This window comes from Sinohyriopsis cumingii, chromosome 9 (assembly GCF_028554795.1).
Source record: "Sinohyriopsis cumingii isolate HCF-2022 chromosome 9, ASM2855479v2, whole genome shotgun sequence".
Classification (NCBI taxonomy): Eukaryota; Metazoa; Mollusca; class Bivalvia; order Unionida; family Unionidae; genus Sinohyriopsis; species Sinohyriopsis cumingii.
In genome coordinates, this window is record NC_142969.1 from 447,043 (window position 1) to 467,013 (window position 19,971).

Consider the following 19,971-nt stretch of genomic DNA (forward strand, 5'->3'; position numbering starts at 1 on the left):
TTGGCATTTGAAAATAAGACAATATCCAAACTTATTCTCAGCATATTGGCATTAAAAAAAAGACTATATCAAAACTTAGTCTCGGCATATTGGCATTCAAAATAAGACTATATCAAAACTTAGTCTCGGCATATTGGCATTTGAAAATAAGACTATATCCAAACTTTGTTTCGGCATATTGGCATTGAAAATAAGACTATATCAAAACTTAGTATTGGCATATTGGCATTTGAAAATAAGACAATATCCAAACTTAGTCTCGGCATATTGGCATTGAAAATAAGACTTTATCAAAACTTAGTGTATGCATATTGGCATTCAAAATAAGACTGTATCAAAACTTAGTCTCGGCATATTGGCATTTGAAAATAAGACTATATCAAAACTTTGTATAGACATATTGGCATTTGAAAATAAGACGATATCCAAACTTAGTCTTGGCATATTGGCATTTGAAAATACGACTATATCAAAACTTAGTATAGACATATTGGCATTTGAAATTAAGACTATATCAAAACTTAGTATAGGCATAATGGCATTGAAAATAAGACTATATCAAAACTTAGTCTCGGCATATTGGCATTGAAAATAAGACTATATCCAAACTTTGTGTAGGCATATTGGCATTTTAAACTATTATGTTAATTCAGTCGTATATCCTTTATTCTTCATATTCAAAAGTAAAACTTTTTTCTACAATTTAAAAAGAAATTTCTCGTACATTTGTATTAAATATCTGAATTGGTGTAGAAGATGATATAGCATGGATATTGATTTAGTCGTTACTCAACACAGAATGGTCATTTGTTGACTCCATTGTTGTTTGTTTGTACAGTACAGTGTTCCTGGCAAACCACCTTAAAGTTTTGTTGCTAGATTAGGATTCTATACAGCTGTTACCCCCCACATTATTTTATGCATGCAAGCATACAATCTTTTATTATTTGCAATAGAAACACCACTTGAAATTGTCTTAATATTTTGTCCCTTTCTTTTACTCATAATATAATTTCTTTACTTGACAAGGAGAAAGACCTCAGCATTTTGTGTTATTTGTAATTTAATTTCCTTTCTTGGCAAAGAGAAAGGCCTCAGCATTTTGTGTTACTTTAATTTAATTTATTCACTTGGCAAAGAGAAATACCTCAGCATTTTGTGTTACTTGTAATTTAATTTCATTACCTGGCAAAGAGAAAGGCCTCAACATTTTGTGTTACTTGTAATTTAATTTCCTTTCTTGGCAAAGAGAAATACCTCAGCATTTTGTGTTACTTGTAATTTATTCACTTGGCAAAGAGAAAGGCCTCAGTATTTTGTGTTACTTTAATTTAATTTATTCACTTGGCAAAGATAAAGGCCTCAGCATTTTGTGTTACTTGTAATGAGAGTAAATATTTTAGTAATGATATGGTAGTAAATAATTTAGTAATGGTAAGGTTATTTTAGTAATGACGTGAGAGTCAATATTTTAGTAATGACATGGGAGTAAATATTTTAGTATTGACATGGGAGTAGATATTTTAGTATTGTGATGGAAGTAAACATTTTAGTATTGATATGGGAGTAAATATTTTAGTATTGAGATGGGAGTAAATATTTTAGTATTGAGATGGGAGTAAATATTTTAGTATTGACATGGGAGTAGATATTTTAGTACTGTGGTGGAAGTAAGTAATTTAGTAATGACATGGGAGTAAATATTTTAGTATTAACATGGGAGTAAATATTTTAGTATTGACATGGGAGTAAATATTTTAGTATTGACATGGGAGTAAATATTTTGCAAACTTGATTGCCTTAAGCAGCTGCTCCTGCTCCCTCAGGAAAAAGTGTCTGTGTATGTGTGTTTGTTTGGCTATCTGTGTGTGTGTGTGTGTGTGTGTGTGTGTATGTGTGTTTGTTTGGCTATCTGTGTGTTTGTGTGTGTGTGTATGTGTGTTTGTTTGGCCATCAGTGTGTGTGTGTGTTTCTGTCATTTGTAGTGACTTCTGGCTTCATCTATTCTCCACTCACATCCAGCTGGCCAAAATGACAGCCATCTTGAAAATCTTGTCACTGGTCTTTCAGAAGGGAAAGTCTTATTGACTAGCTCCAAGTAGTGTCGATCTGTCGTAGCTGCCATCATGACTGACATGGCTACCATCATGGTTGACATGACTACCGTCATGGCTACCATCATGAAAATAATGATATTGCCACTCCTAAATGAAAAGTCATCAGGATGGGATTTTCACCAGAAAGCTTCTTACAATAGTTAGCTTGTTTTGAATGAATATGACGCTGATTTGATATGTACATCATCCAATCAATTGTCAGTCCCCTTGAGGGACTAATGTTAGTTCTATGGTCATAGACCAGATTATTGGGATGGTCCATCATCCAACTGTTTGTTAGCACAAATTTGTTATTATTCTTTTCAGCTACTTGAAGGATTGCCATGAAATTTTACACACACATCCATCCTGTGGTATAGTAAGTCTTACAAAAATTATCCTTGCAATATGGACTTATGGCATACTAACAAAAATTACAGGAAAATGATCGGTGCCGAAAAACCCAGATAATTGGTTCGTCCGTGTTTTGTTTCGATCCAGGTTTCATCTTAGATTTAGTGAAATTAGTCAGGGAACCAGACTAACTTTACAGCAGCACCCCAGATGTTTGAAACTGCACCTATTTGTTCATGTGAAGCGTTTGCATGATCAAATTGATGATTATAGAATTTTTTTTAATGGCATCCAGAAAGCAGTGCATTGTTAAGATGAAAGGGAAAATAAGCTTTTTGAAAAGTGTTAATAATCAAAACAGAAGAAAAAAAAAAGGAGTATCTAGAATTTGGTGAAAAAAAGATGGAAAGGACACAATTACGCTCATTGGACATCATGTGCCAATTTTAGTATGTCTCATGGCAGGAAATATGATTGCCGTCGTCATGTGAAATGGAAAAGAATTTCCAAGAATTATTTAAAGTTGAGAGATAGCAGCAAGCCATTGAGCTGCATAGGGTTTGGAACTAGAATTTGTGCAACTGTACTAGTGGTAAATAAAGTATACATATTTTACAAGCTTTTCGGTTGAACATAATGTTTATCATCAATATGTCAAACTTTTAATTACGTTTTCCAGCATCACAATAGCACTTATTGATATTCTGTTACACCTTACTGAAAACTGGTCAATCTTACGGAAAAAAATCAACTGCCTTACTGAGACGGACTCGTCAGGGTTGGCAGGTCTGCATATTGTGCTCCTGGCAGCGTGATGCCCCCTTTTGCTATGGAGGTAAAACACTGCATCTATAACGCACACAGTGATAGGGTTAGGGTTATTGTGCTCCTGGCAGCATGATGCCCCCATTTGCTATGGAGGTAAAACACTGCATCTATAATGCACACAGTGATACATCAGTTGAAGAAGGCTAAAGAAGACTGATACATTATATAGGGTAGACAGATGTTCTTGTCTTTCCTATGTACATCATGATGAACCTGGACCATGGCACAGAGTGCTCATATACCCCCTCCATTAAGGGACACAGTGATGCCCATCCACTCTCCAACTCAAAGCATCTTTGACTATGATGATGACAATGCACTCTGTATCCTCACTGACTCCAATGAGTTGTATCCTCATTGACTCCAATGAGTTCAAGACAAGTTGTAGCAGTGACACCTCTCAGGCCCACCCCTTCATCTCGGAATACAGTCCAAATCTTTGAAGATATTGATGACGTTTTAGATACTTGGACAGATCTGTTCATCAGTATAGTGAACAAACCTGCCCCATTAAAAACACACAGGATAAAGAAAGACCACCAGCCAGGCTGGATCTCCCCAGAAATTTTAGAAGCACAAAAGCAAAGAGACCAACTAAAATCAGTAGGAAATCAAACTGAATATAGAGTTTGGAGGAATAAAGTTAATAAAATGATACATGAAGTCAAACAAGTGCACTACAAAAAGGTGCTTGATGAAAACCAAAATAATCCCAAAGCTAACTGGAAAGTGTTTACAGGGTTTGGTGCAGGCAAATGTAAGAGTAAAGCTGAAATTTTATCATGAGGGCATTTACACTGATAATCCAACTGACATTTCAGATATTTTTAACAACTTTTTTGTTCAAATTGCTGCAAAACTTAAAGAACCCAGAACTTCATCTGATCATCTGGAACTCAAACATTTTTGTGCTAAAACAACTACCAAACAATATAAAGTTTGAAATTCCTGAAATGAGTCCCGAATTTGTGTTGAAATATATTTAAAAAATGGATGATTGTAAAACTACAGGACTTGATATGATTGGACCAAGGCTACTAAAGGTAGCTGCACCTGCAATTGTAGAGAGTATAGCTTTCATTTGCAATGAAAGTATTAGGTCTAATAAATTTCCACAAACATGGAAAACTGCCAAGGTTATACCATTGCATAAAGCAGGAACAAAAGATGATTTAAATAACTACAGACCCATCTCTATCCTTCCTTGTCTCTCCAAATTACTAGAAAAACATGTACATGATTCTTTTCTCAACTATTTAAACACTTATGATCTTATTCATGATAATCAGTCTGGCTTTGGCCAGAATCACTCCTGAGAAACTGCACTTGTATCTTTGATCGATAAATGGCTGAAAGCATTAGATCAAGGAGAAATGGTAGGCACTGTTATGGTTGATTTTCGTAAAGCTTTTGATCTTGCAGACCATGAAATTTTGCTTGAAAAACTAAAATTCTATCAATGCAGTGAAAGCTCCCTAAACTGGTTTACTTCTTACTTAACCGAAGTATCTTTAAATGGTCAACTTTCTGAAAGTAAAAATATAAATTGTGGAGTACCACAAGGCTCTATCCTTGAGCTTCTGTTATTCATTCAATTTATCAACAATTTACCTCTTAAGATTGGAACTTCAATTTCTTCCATTGACCTCTATGCAGATGATACTACACTGTCTGAGATTAGTAAAACCAAAACAGTACTTGAAAATAACTTACAAGATGCTCTCAACAGACTTCAAGTATGGTGCAAGGAAAACAGTATGATCAGAAAAAAACGAAAGCCCTACTAGTTACAACACAACAAAAATGAGCAAGGCTAGACAGCGACAAACTCTGGTTCTATTTGACAACGTGAGCCTCAATATGACCTCTCAAGATAGAATTCTTGGTGTATTCATGGATAACAATCTTACTTGGTCTATTCACATTAAACATATTTCAAAAAAGGTTAACTCTTATCTTTGGCTACTGAGGAAAATCAAAACATGCATTCCTCTTCAGTATAGGGTCATCTTTTATAAAAGTTATATTCAGCCATATCTGGACTACTGTAATGTAATATGGGGTAATACCTCTAATTCAAACATAACAACACTTTTAAAACTCCAAAAAAAGAGGGCTTGCCATTTAATTCTAGATCAATGTATAGACAATTTTCAGGATGCAATGAATCATAAAAAGGTTTTAACAATACATGAAAGAATATTTCTAAGAAAGACCAAACTGATGTATAAAGTATCCAGAAAAGACATTCCTGTCTATCTAAGCAATGTCTTTCACCAAAGAGATGCTGATGGTACTCCAAATTTAAGGTCCATAAGAAGAAAAAATTAATTATACCAAGGCCAAAGAAGGAATTGTTTAAAAAAGTTTTCAATATACTGTTCCACTGGTATGGAACAACATTCCCAGTGACATAAGGCAGGCTCCTAGCATTTCATCTTTTCACAATCAGTGTCTTAAATGGATGAAATCTTTAGAAAATTGAACAGTTCTAGTACAAAAAATAACGCCTGCTTTTCTGTAATTTTACATCATTTTCATAGCTGAATTTTTCAATGCAGGATTATATTTTAAGTTTTATATATGTTTATGTTTTCACTGATGCCTATGCATGTGTTCCAGGCTTGATACTTTGAATTTTAAAATTACTTAATTATTTAGTGTCAAGCCAGACTCTTCACATCATGTTGTATATACTGTATATATGGTACATAACAGATAGAAGGCCTCAGGGTAGATTAGTTCTGAAACTAATTGAGTTATCTTCTCTAAATAAAGTCTTTATTATTATTATTATTATTATTATTATTATTATTATTATTATTTCTTACCACAGGAAACTGGGGAGGGGGGACAGCTCTATCAAATTAACACCTCTACTGCCATGCACATCTCAGTAGGTGCTCACCTAGGTCTCTTCTCTGGGCCTTGGTCAAGCATCACAGATGATGGGTGGGTCCTCTCCAATGTAACAAGGGTTATAGACCCCCACTATCCAGGACCCCCATTTTCTTTCCCCAGTCCAGTCTGGTGAAATTGAGGGAAACGGTGCACACCCGTTTGCAGAAAGAGGCAGTCAGGAGGGTCTTGAAGACCAGTCTACCCTCCTACTCTCCAGTCTTATTGAAACATGAGAATTTTGAATCATATTCATCTCTCACTGCTCAACCAGTTTCTCTTGGAGGAACCCTTCAGCATGGAGACAACCTCCTCAATCTGGAATACTCTTCATCTGTTTGATAGGGCCATCTCCATCAACCTTTAGGATGTTCACTTGCACATCCTGAATTTTTCCTCCACACTGCAAATATCTCTTGTTTTTGCCAAAGTTTTTAAATTCAGTTTCTGTCATTCAGAATCTCTTTTGAACCCAGATTCTTCACCCAGATCATTGGAGTGGTAGTGGCCTACCTCTGAATACTGGGAGCATCAGTTCTCCAGCATTGCAACAACTGGCTGATTCACAGTATCAATGTTTAGTCCTTCATCAGGATATGTTCCAGGGGCCCCGAGTGGCCGAGTGGTCTAACGCGCTCTCCGTTACGGATCACTGCCATCTCACCTCTGTCTGCGTGGGTTCAAGTCTCGGATTCAGCCAATGTGGGTATGTGAGAAAGCTTGCCAGTAGCTTCTCGTGGGTCGGTGGTTCTTTCCGGGGTTTTCCCGGGTTCTTCCTCCACCAATTATACTGGCCGCCATGTATAGCCTATCGTGTGCTGAAAAATGGCGTTAAACCCTACTACAGCAACAGCAACAGGATATGTTCCAATTTTGGTTCATTGTAATTCAGTTGGGTCTCTTACTCAGCCTTAGGATGTTGAAACTTGTTCCATGTCAGGACTTTGTTTATGTGTGGATGAACTTCCTCATGAACCAAACTTGGTCTGGGATCCTTTGGATAGGGTAGATCGAATCCTGGCTCTCCTATAGACCCTACGAACATAACCCTGTTGTCTGCTCACACTTATCTTTCCCTACTCGGAATCTTGAACTCCACTGCCAATTGGTTCCTTAGGATGTCTGCATATGATCCTCTACAGTTGCTCCCTCTTGCAAGGTAGAGATCTCTATCAACCCCAATTCCTCATGGACCAGATTTTCACCACCACTGGATGAATTGAGACAGATTCCAGGTGGGATTCCCATGCATTTTCCCAATCCACACTGCTATTTGTTCGCTGATGTGTCCGATTCCAGTGGGGGTGCTCATTTAGAGCCAGAGGGCATAATTGTCCATAGTTCTTTGATTCTGGCCGAATTGTCCCTCCACTTCAACACCCTAGAAATGGAAGTAGTATCTTGAGGATTACATGGGTGCTTTGACAGAATAAGGGGCCAGTGTGTCATGGCCTCCTCAGACAACACATCTATTATGTCATCAAGGCACACATGCCACTTCCCTAGTGTGGAAGTCTGGAACCTCATCGTTTGAACAGCCTAAGAAAATTTTGCAATCAGATTTCACCACATTCCAGGCAAGATGAACATGTTCATTTCCAGAACACACCAAGCCGTCCTTACAGAATGGTCTCTTTACCACTCAGTAACAGAGTGAGTCCATGTTCTCCCTCAGGAAGACCCAAGTGGAACTCTTTGCAACAGGCTCAATAACAAAATTCCCTTTTACATGCCTCCTGTCCCAGGTCAGAGAGCATGGGCAGTAGATGTATTCATCTTCCATTGGGATTGCCTATTTGCTTATTCCTTCCCACCTTTCTGACTGCTACCACAAGTTCTGCAAAAAGTCAGCTGCTTAGATCATCCTCATTGCTTCGCCTGTGGCCCCTGTGTTCATGGTTCAGCGATTTCTTAGACACAGGTCTCTGCCTCACAGGAAGGATGTTCTGTTGCAGCACTGAAGATCCCTCCTCCACCGCAACTCATCCATTATCAACCTTCATGCCTGGCTCATAGCTATCTCCACCAGAAGATTTTGGGCCGAGTTGCCAATTGCATCATTCAGGCCAGGAGAGCTTCTACATCCAAAGTTTATGATGCCAGGTGGAGAATCTTCTGTGACTGATGCAGTAGGAGCATGTTGTTATTATCAGCCCCTTAGTATTACCCCTTTATAACTTTTATTGCTGATTTCCTTTCTTTTCATTTTTTAAGATCAAAAGATGTTCAGTATCCACTCTCAAGGGGTATCAAGCTGCCCTCTCCAACACACTTAAATTCTATCAGGGCACGGAATCAGTTCAGATTTGCACCTTGCCGATCTTATTAAGTATTGTGAGGTCCAGAGACCTGTCTCCTGCTTCATTATGCCCAGATGGAATTTTGCTTGTGTTTTATGGTCATTAACCCATGTCCCACATGATCCATTGATTGAAGCTTCCTTTCAAGACCTCACACTCAAAACTGTGTTCCTACATGCTCTAGCTTCTGCAAGGTGAAGAAGTGAGATTATGCTTGTCTATTTACACTGGCTGTCTCTGGTTTACCACACAGGCTGTCCCATTAGGGAGGTTGAACACGCCAGCATCAGGCTGCATGCTTTTTCTTTGGGAGATGGAGCACTGTAACAGCAGATTACACCCTCCCATTAGGGAGGTGAAGCACTGCTACCACAGGTTGTGCATTCCCATTTGTGAACTTGATCACTGCATCAGCAGTTTGCTCCAAGCAATTAGGGAAGTAAAGCAGTGCAACACATCTCAGGTTTTTGTTCTCTCTGGGACTCATTATTACAGCACATTATTATGGCACATGTATCTCAGAGAGACATCTACCTTCTGTAGAGGATTGCCTTTCTCTATGGTGAGTACAGTACAACTCAGTTTCTCTGCTTTGATCAGTTTGATGAGAGCATCTGCTGACTCAGCTAATTCAGCTACAAGTAATTGCTGCTATTAAAATGTAGTTTGGAGGGTCGGGGGATAAAACTAAGTTTAATTATGCAATACTTACCTGCCACTATTGCTGAATACCCTCCTCCCACCACACTCTGATGCCTTCATCTATGAAAAAGATGACACATAATATCTATCTTCTGCGCATGAGCACGTGGCATAGAATGGTTTGCAAAAGGTCATACTGAATTTTCTCCAATCTGGGGGAGGATGTATTTCACATCGAACAGACACAAGGTTCAGCACAAACATGGTTAGCTACACAATAGCGACAGGTAAGTATTGCATAATTAAAATTAGCTTTAACACCTTCACCCCACCCCCCAAAAAACTCTACTTTTTTGTATTACTGATTTTCACTTTATAGTTTGATAAACCTATAGACAGTTTTTGTTTCGTTTGTTGCTTTTTCTTGTGGTAGCAAGTACGTATTACAGGTAACATTGCTTCTACCCTTAGTCCCCATTATCAATACAGAGGTTCCTATCATTAACAAACAGAATCTATGAAAGTGTACTGTGATATAGATAAGATCACCAAATATTAGGGTCTTTCACCATGAGAAAGGAAATCTATGAAAGTGTTCTGAGATGTAGATGAGAGTGCTTGATAATGGGGTCCCTCATTATATGACTGGGCATCTATGAAAGTGTTTTGTGATATATTGGAATGGGGTCCCTCGTTATATGATTGGGCATCAGTGAAAGTGTTTTGTGACACACTGGAATGGGGTCCCTCATTATATGACTGGGCATCTGTGAAAGTGTTTTGTGATACATTGGAATGGGGTCCCTCGTTATATGACTGGGCATCTATGAAAGTGTTTTGTGACACATTGGAATGGGGTCCCTCGTTATATGGCTGGGCATCTATGAAAGTGTTTTGTGATATACTGGAATCACTCTTACATTGGGGTCCCAGACTGTAATATTATGAGGATCTGTGAAAGTGTACTGTAATGATAATAATAACAAAAACATGAACTTCATTTAAAGAGGGTTACACATTTAGTTGCATGGAAATAATCCTCCTTGTGGCTCCTAATTTTATATGCATATCAAAGTACATGTACATAGTTAAACACTCAAAGCAGTAAGATATGGACATAATAATCAGAACATTTTAAATGAACATGCTTCAGCTAGGTACATTGTGTATAGGCACATTGTGTATAGGTACATTGTGTTTAAGAACATTGTGTATGGGTACATTGTGTATAGGTACATTGTGTATAGGCACATTGTGTATAGGTACATTGTGTATAGGCACATTATGTATAGGTACATTGTGTATAGGTACATTGTGTATAAGAATATTGTGTATAGGTACATTGTGTATAGATACATTGTGTATTGGCACATTGTGTATAGGTACATTGTGTATAAGAACATTGTGTATTGGCACATTGTGTATAGGTACATTGTGTATAAATACATTGTGTATTGGCACATTGTGTATATGGCTTGGCATCCGTCCGTCTACGAGAGACGATGGCATAGCTCCAAAGTACGCTTTTGCTTATCCTTCTTTTTAGCTCTCTTTTCAGCTTGCTTTATTCTTCTCTTTTCCTCTGCGTTTTGAACTCCCTGCCTGACAGCTAGACGCCAGCTGGAACGGTTGTTTGCACAGCTCTCCCAGTCGTTGACATTGATGTTTGCTGTCTTCATATCCTTCTTGCAAACATCTTTGTAGCGCAGATGTGGTCGTCCAGTTGGTCGTGCACCTTCTGCTAACTCCCCATATAACAGGTCCTTGGGAATGCGACCTGGGTCCATTCTCTTGACATGGCCGAGCCAGCGAAGGCGCCTCTCGCTGAGTATGGAGAACATGCTGTTCATGTTGGCGCGTTCTAGAACCTCTGTGTTGGGTACTTTGTCCTGCCACTGGATGTGCAGAATGCGCCGCAGACATCTCAGGTGGAAGCTGTTGAGTTTCCTCTCGTGTCTTGCATAGGTGGTCCATGTTTCACTGCTGTAGAGAAGTGAGCTGAGCACGCACGCTTGGTAGACACGCAGTTTGGTCTTCTCTGTGAGGTTGGGGTTGTTCCAGACCCTCTGGTTAAGTCTGGCCATCACTGCTGCTGCCTTGGCAATCCTGCCGCCCACCTCAGAATCAATGGAGAGTGAGCTGGAGATGTTAGACCCGAGGTATGTGAAGTTCTCGACAACTTCCAAATTGTACCCATCGATGGAGACAGAGGGAGGGGAGTCTTTGTCCTGTGCCATGACATTTGTTTTCTTCAAACTGATGGTCAGTCCAAATTCCTTACATGCATGGGAGAGGCAGCATACCAGCTGCTGAAGTCCATCTTCCGTGTGTGATGTCAAGGCTGCATCGTCGGCAAAGAGCAATTCACGGATGAGTACCTCTGTGACTTTAGTCTTAGCACGGAGACGGGCAATGTTGAACAGCTTGCCGTCAGCCCTGGTATGGATGTACACTCCCTCGCTGCAGTCCTTGAATGCGTACTGGAGAAGCATGGAGAAGAAGATGGCAAAGAGCGTCGGTGCAAGGACACAGCCTTGTTTGACTCCGCTAACGACTGGGAATGCTTGAGATGTTGCGCCATTGAAGCACACTGTGCTGTGCATGTTCTCGTGGAACAACATAATGACAGCAAGCAGATGTGGGGGGCAGCCGATCTTCTGCAGGAGTCTGAAGAGTCCACTCCGACTAACCATGTCAAACGCCTTCGTCAGGTCTATGAAGGCAATGTAGAGGGGCATCCGCTGCTCGCGACACTTCTCCTGCAGCTGACGTAGTGAGAAGATCATGTCTACAGTTGACCTGCCGGCTCGAAATCCACACTGGGATTCTGGGTAGACGCGGGAGGCTAGGATCTGCAAGGGTGCCAAGGCAACACGGGCGAAGGCCTTTCCGACGATGCTGAGGAGGGAGATGCCCCGATAGTTGTTGCAGTCGCTACGGTCTCCTTTGTTTTTGTACAAAGTGACGATGTTGGCATCACGCGCGTCCTGAGGGATGTATCCCTGTTCCCAGCAAAGGCAGAGGAGTGTGTGTAGGGGCTGGAGCAGTGCTGGTTTTCCGCTCTTGAGGATTTCAGGCGGAATGCCGTCGCTTCCAGGAGCCTTCCCACAGGCAAGGCAATCGATGGCTTTTCCGAGCTCTTCCAGGGTGGGCTGTGTGTCTAGCTCCTCCATGACAGGCAGGTCTGGAATGGCGTCCAGGGCAGTTCCAGTGACACTGTTTTGGGTTGCATATAGCTCAAGATAGTGCTCAACCCATCACTGCAGTTGTTTCACCTGGTCTGTGATGACTTCACCCGTCTTGGACTTGAGGGGGGCGGTCTTGTAGCTGGGGGGGCCTGTCGCTTTTTTGATACCCTCATACATTCCTCTTGTATCCCCGGTGTCAGCAGCTGTCTGTATACTGTTGCAAAGGTTCAGCCAGTAGGTGTTGGCACAGCGGCGGGCGGTCTTCTGGGCGTTATTCCTTGCAATCCTGAGGGCTTGTAGTGTTCTGGGGCTAGGTGCAGCCTTGTATGCCAGAAGGGCTTTCCTCTTTGCCTCAGTCACGGGCTCCATCTCCTCCCAGTTTGCCTCATACCAGTCGACATTCTTTCGCTCCCTCTTCCCGTAAGCTGTGATGGCTGAATTGTACACAGAGTCACGGATATGGGACCACTTGGAATCAATGGTGTCATCAGGTGTCACTTTGGTGAGGGCTTCCTTCAGTTTGCTGATGAACTGCTGTGTTTTCTCTGGGTTGCTTGCACAGTAGGTGTTGATACGTGGGTGACCCTTCTTCTTGGCGTGGTGCAGCTTCTTGGGTAATATTCGCACCTTGCTGGCCACGAGGGAATGGTCCGTGTCACAATCGGCACTGTGGTAGCTGCGGGTAAGGAGGACACTGGCCAGTTCTGCACGCCTGGTGATGACGAGGTCTAGCTGGTGCCAGTGGCGTGAACGTGGGTGTCTCCACGACACCTGGTGAATCTCCTTGCATTTGAAGAAAGTGTTTGTCACACATAGGCTGTGGGAGCAGCACATCTCCAGCAGTCGCTGACCATTCTCGTTGATCTTGCCCCTTCCGTAAAAGCCGAGACAGGTGGACCAGGCCTCATGGTCAGCTCCCACTCTTGCATTGAAGTCTCCTAGTAAATAAAGGCTTTCATTGTTGGGGATACTAGATATTGCCTGATCCAGAGCCTCATAAAACTTGTCTTTCTCCTCGTAGGTGGAGTAGAGGGTTGGGGCGTACACACTGAAGATGTTGACCGGGCCTAAGGATGTTGACAGCCGGAAGGCAAGGATTCTCTCAGTACCTGATGATGGAGGTTCAATGAAGGCGATTAGCGTGTTCTTGACGGCAAAGCCTACACCATGCTGCCTAGGTTCATCCAAGGGCTTCCCCTGCCAAAAGAATGTGTAATTGGCTTCCCTGATGGTGCCGCTGTCAGCCAGTCGGGTCTCCTGGAGGCAGGCAATGTCGATGTTCAGTCGAGAGAGTTCTCTGTCAATGACGGCAGTCTTCCGTGCATCGTCGATCTGCTGTAGGTCAGTGGTCAATCCAGGACACATGGTCCTGATGTTCCAGGTTGCAAAACGAAGAGTTGGAGTCTTTTTATTTCTTCTTTTAGTCTTTCCTGGTGCAGAGTTTTGTGGCCCACTTGTCGAGATGGTTCTCTAAGCTCCACGCACCCAGTGAAGCAGGCAGGCCATGGCGGGCAGCACCTTACTGACTGGGGGCTGCCCAGCTTGAGGCGGGCGGTAGCTGTCCAGTGAGACCTGATGATCTCTCCCACCGTCAGAAGTAACCCCTGGCGCCAAGCTCTGCGCCAATCGAGCTTTGACTTAGAACCGGTAAACTGCTACTTCTCGTGTTGTGCCGACGCCGTACGACGACGCTGGAGTGTCCTCTCCAATGGAGCTATGAAGCCTGGGCAGGGTGGTATGGAGAATCAGCTGTTGCCCATGCAGCAGATCCCCCCTCTCCACGCAGCTGGTGTGCCCAAGGGAACGACGAATGCCGATACAGCTTGGCACCAACGGCGTCGCAGGAGTTGCCGGAATGACGTTGAAGTCAATGTCATACCGCCTTAGGGACTCCATCTCCGGATTTTCTGTCGGGGTTTACTCCCTTAGCCTTTCCCATGAGTGGGTATAGCCACAAGGCAGCAGAGGTTTGGAATCGGAGTTTTCCTTCTCCTAGATGAGCTACCATCCAAGGTTTACGAGTCCCATCTACCCGAAGCAACTGGTTTTAAGGCGCCAGTGGGCCGCCTTCACCCCTTCTCCTGTTAGTAGAAAACATGGTCTGCCGGGCTTCAAATCTAAGCCACTCGCGAAGGCCAGGAGCTGGATTTTAGTTGACAGAGGCAGTGTATATGTACATTGTGTATAAATACATTGTGTATATGTACATTGTGTATAGGTACATTGTGTGTAGATACATTGTGTATAGGCACATTGTGTATAGGTATATTGTGTATAAGAACATTGTGTATAGGTACATTGTGTATAGGTACATTGTGTATATGAATATTGTGTATAGGCACATTGTGTATAGGTACATTTTGTATAGTTACATTGTATATATACAGTACAAAAGTAGTGAGACAACAAAATCGAATGTTAGTGAATTTATACGTTAAGTTGTAATGTATTTGACAAATCAAACAGGTTTCACTTTTCATCCATTGAATTGACTGCTTCAGTGGCCTAGTGGTTTAGAGCATCTGCCTCGGATATGGGAGATCGTGGGTCATACCAAAGACTTAAAAAAATGGTACTAACAGATGCCTCGTTTGGCACTCAACATTAAGAGGTTAGTGTTAGGACTGGTTGGCCTGGCGTCAGGATTATGTGACTGGGTGGGACATCATGCTACATGTCTGCGGCATAATGCAACAGTGCTAGACATCACTATAAACTGTCAAACTGCAGACATCGTTGTGATATGACTGAAAAATTGTTAAAGCTACGTTAAAAATCCAAATCACACACACTCATCCATTAGATTAGATTATAATAAAATGTATCTATATTTGTACTTTCTCTAATTTCCTTTGGGATTCTTTTCCAAATTAGTGATCCTGAATACTGAAAGCTTTTCTTAAAGAGTTCTTTATTTGATTTTTAGATGGAAAGGTAATTCCTGAAGTTGATCTTAAACTGGGAGTGTTGCCTTCTAGCATGAAATAGTTCATTGAGATATAATGGGACCATATTGGTTGAAACTTTGGGCATTAGCCTACCTTTCTCAACAATATTTGTTTACTCACTGTTAACATTTTAATATCATCCATGGCATCTAGGATGTTTTCAGCATTATCTGATACAAGTCTGCAAGCTTTTGTTTGCAAGCAGAATAATTTGTAAATATTCTTGTCAGAAGTGTTACCCCAAATAACATTACAGTAGTCTAGGTATGGTTGTATATTGCATTTGTAATATATTAACCTATGCTTAGATTTTGACCTTATTTTGTTTGGTAGTAATCATTAATACTTTAGTCTGTCTGTGTTGCTTTCATACTGTTTGGCATAGACCATTAATCTGTCCTGAGTAATGCAATCAAATTGGAGACCTCTAGATTTCACTTTTGCAGTTTGAAAACTGGCAATGTGGAATCAGCTGCACATAAGTAAGTAGATGAAATACAGTTGCCTATTTACAGTGACACATCATTTATGAAAATGGGAAAGAGGAGTGGGCCTAGGATTGAGCCGTGTGGTAATACTCCACGTGTATTTTGTTTTTCTTTAGAAAAACTGCCATTTACATATGGACTCACTTTGAACTGTGGTCTCCGCCTTCAATATTGTCAGGAGGAAAGTGTGCTATGATATATGTGGGATCACCCTGTACTGTGGTCTCTGCCTTCAATATTGTCAGGAGGAAAGTGTACTATGATATATGTGGGATCACCCTGTACTGTGGTATCTGCCTTCAATATTGTCAGGAGGAAAGTGTACTATGATATATGTGGGATCACCCTGTACTGTGCTCTCTGCCTTCAATATTGTCAGGAGGAAAGTGTACTATGATATATGTGGGATCACCCTGTACTGTGCTCTCTGACTAGAACACTGTCAGGAGGATTGGTGAAAGTGTACTATGATATATGTGGGATCACCCTGTACTGTGCTCTCTGCCTTCAATATTGTCAGGAGGAAAGTGTACTATGATATATGTGGGATCACCCTGTACTGTGGTCTCTGCCTTCAATATTGTCAGGAGGAAAGTGTACTATGATATATGTGGGATCACCCTGTACTGTGGTATCTGCCTTCAATATTGTCAGGAGGAAAGTGTACTATGATATATGTGGGATCACCCTGTGCTGTGCTCTCTGCCTTCAATATTGTCAGGAGGAAAGTGTACTATGATATATGTGGGATCACCCTGTACTGTGCTCTCTGACTAGAACACTGTCAGGAGGATTGGTGAAAGTGTACTATGATATATGTGGGATCACCCTCTACTGTGCTTTCTGACTAGAACACTGTCAGGAGGATTGGTGAAAGTGTACTATGATATATGTGGGATCACCCTGTACTGTGCTTCCTGACTAGAACACTGTCAGGAGGATTGGTGAAAGTGTACTATGATACATGTGGGATCACCCTCTACTGTACTCCCTGACTACAACACTGTCAGAGAGATCTATGAAAGTGTTTTGTGACATAGGTGTGCACACCTTATATTGGAATATATTGTGGGAATATATAACTCAGTATACACATGTACCCCATTTAATGTCAGGGATGCAAGCATCAAACATACAACATATAATGAAGCAATTATTCCCTTAATAATTGATATATTAGCAGGGGATGCACACGCATAAGCAGAAAAAATTCAAGAAGGTTTAACAAAAAAACAGCTAAGTTTTATACAATTATTTGCTGTTGAAAATGTACAGAACATAAACAAAAATAAAACACCACAGATTATTACATTTTTGAAGCAGTTGAATAGTGTGAAAATATTTGTCAAGACAGTTTATGGACTTGGCACATACAGTGCTGTACATAATTAATTGAGTTCAATCGTTAAGATGCAGCCTGAATTTTATTGATGCAGAATGGAGACTTGGATGATGCCGTTCTGTAACATCTAGCAGAGTTTGAGATTCTCAGTAGAGCCATGTCCGTCTCTTGTGGCTGGCCTGGAATGGGCATGAGCAATGACATAATACAAATCATAGATGACTTATATTAAAAAAAGGGTCTAAATTATTTGATGATTTAAAGCAAAACAATGGTAAGTGAATTGATGTAGAACAGAATGTAGCCATAATGGGGTCCATAGTCATACCTGTGTTATATGAGGGACTGTGTTATACTGAAACACTTTATAATCATAACTGTGTTATACTGAATCATTTTAAGCTCATACCTGTGTTATCTCAGGAAATGTGTTACACTGAGTCATTTTATAGTCATACCTGTGTTATATGAGGGACTGTGTTATACTGAAACACTTTATAATCATAACTGTGTTATATCAGGGACTGTGTTATACTGAATCATTTTAAGGTCATACCTGTGTTATATCAGGGAATGTGTTATACTGAGTCATTTTATAGTCATACCTGTATTATATGAGGGACTGTGTTATACTGAAACACTTTATAATCATAACTGTGTTATATCAGGGACTGTGTTATACTGATTAATATTATGGTCATACCTGTGTTATCTCAGGGAATGTGTTATATTGAGTCATTTTATAGTCATACCTGTGTTATATGAGGGACTGTTATACTGAAACACTTTATAATCATAACTGTGTTATATTAGGGACTGTGTTATACTGAATCATTTTAAGGTCATACATGTGTTATATCAGGGAATGTGTTATACTGAGTCATTTTAAGGTCACATCAGGAACTGTTATACTGAGACACTTTATAGTCATACCCATGTTATATCAAGGACTTTGTTATACTGGATCTATGATGTTTGTTTGGAGAAATCAGTAGAACAAGCAATATAGACCCAGTGCATTATGCATTGTCAGATCAGGGTATATGTTGTTTGTATTCGTCTTATAAGCAAGTGTGTATGGCAGTCGGTTCATTAATAGTGACTACTAAGGCCTTCCTGCAAAAGAAAAAAAATAAAATTGATTTCTTTAATAATTTTTCCATCATAATCACGGATATTACAATCTATGAAGTGTGCTACCATTTTCAAACAAATGAAATAGTTAGCCAGTCTGCACTTCGACCATTATGAGCAGTTAATAACAAATGATGCACTATGTGTGTGTTCAGAAATTGAACTGCAATTGTTCATCCATTATTTCACTTAAGAATACAGAGAAACTCAATGAACAATGATTGTTTCCATGGAAACAAAAAGAATAGCTTTAAAAATGCAGAGAAACCAAATGAACAGTGATTGTTTCCATGGAAACAATAGGACTAGCTTTAAAACATCTGCAATGTAGATGTCACTTTTGACAAAAATTAGCAACCAGAAAAATAAATGAAGTCACACGATATAATGACTGTGTTATTTGGTGTTTTCATTATTATGATTTGTTAATGCACAATCAGTGTTAATTATTCTTAACTTTTAGGGTGCTAAATATTAACCTTTGCAGCCTTATTCTCTGTTATTTCAGATTGAATCACAGAAACTGGCTTTTAAGGAGGCAGCACAGCCTAAAGTAGGTTCAATGGAAAAAGTAGGCCATCGACCAGGAGGGGGAGATAAAAAGGTAGGCAGTTTTTGTATACATTAAAAGTATCTTTCATTCCTGCTTTTTTAATGTACCACATCCCCATTGCAATAGTTGGACTCCTGAAGAAAATCATGTTTTATCATATGACTAAGGCAAGAAAAGAAATTGAATGAACACATGGTCTTAATTTCAGGAAGACTGAGACAGTGGTCAAGTGGACAGTTCAGCATATAAATAACCATTATTCAACAGAAATATGTTATTAAGCAAGAGAAGAGGGTACTGCACTCTTGGACATTGTGGTCAAGAGTGCTTGTACTGTTGGACATTTTGGTCAAGAGTGCTTGTACAGTTGGATATTGTGGTCAAGAGTGCTTGTACTGTTGGACATTTTGGTCAAGAGTGCTTGTACTGTTGGACATTTTGGTCAAGACTAAAGTACAAGAGGCCATGGCCATGTTCTTCAGGAGAGACCACAGTATTCAACATAAGAAACACTAATTTTTTTATAATATACCCCCAACATAACCTCAACCCCCATTTTGGTAAATAATAATAATACATATTCAATTTCATTAAAGTAAGGTGAGTACAAATATATTGGAAGAGAAATCTTGTTTCAGGTTAAGACTGAATCTCACATACATACATTGTATGACCTGACATCATGATAGATCCAATGTGAGGTTTATGTTACATAGCAACAATCTTGTTTCAGGTTAAGACTGAATCTCACATACATACATTGTATGACCTGACATCATGATAGATCCAATGTGAGGTCATGTTACATAGCAACAATCTTGTTTCAGGTTAAGACTGAATCTCACATACATACATTGTATGACCTGACATCATGATAGATCCAATGTGAGGTCATGTTACATAGCAACAATCTTGTTTCAGGTTAAGACTGAATCTCACATACATACATTGTATGACCTGACATCATGATAGATCCAATGTGAGGTTTATGTTACATAGCAACAATCTTGTTTCAGGTTAAGACTGAATCTCACATACATACATTGTATGACCTGACATCATGATAGATCCAATGTGAGGTCATGTTACATAGCAACAATCTTGTTTCAGGTTAAGACTGAATCTCACATACATACATTGTATGACGTGTCATCATGATAGATCCAATGTGAGGTTTATGTTACATAGCAACAATCTTGT

At 40.2% G+C, this 19,971-nt stretch overlaps 1 protein-coding gene across 1 annotated transcript in view; it reads left to right on the plus strand.

Annotated features, from left to right (window-relative positions):
- The window catches only part of LOC149791149 (uncharacterized), a 206,793-nt gene that overhangs the window by 162,670 nt on the left and 24,152 nt on the right, over positions 1–19,971 (plus strand). Inside the window, exon 12 of the mRNA XM_089971310.1 lies at positions 18,727–18,822. Within this exon, the coding sequence (XP_089827436.1) occupies positions 18,727–18,822 (96 nt within the window). The remainder of the gene's footprint in view (positions 1–18,726; positions 18,823–19,971) is intronic.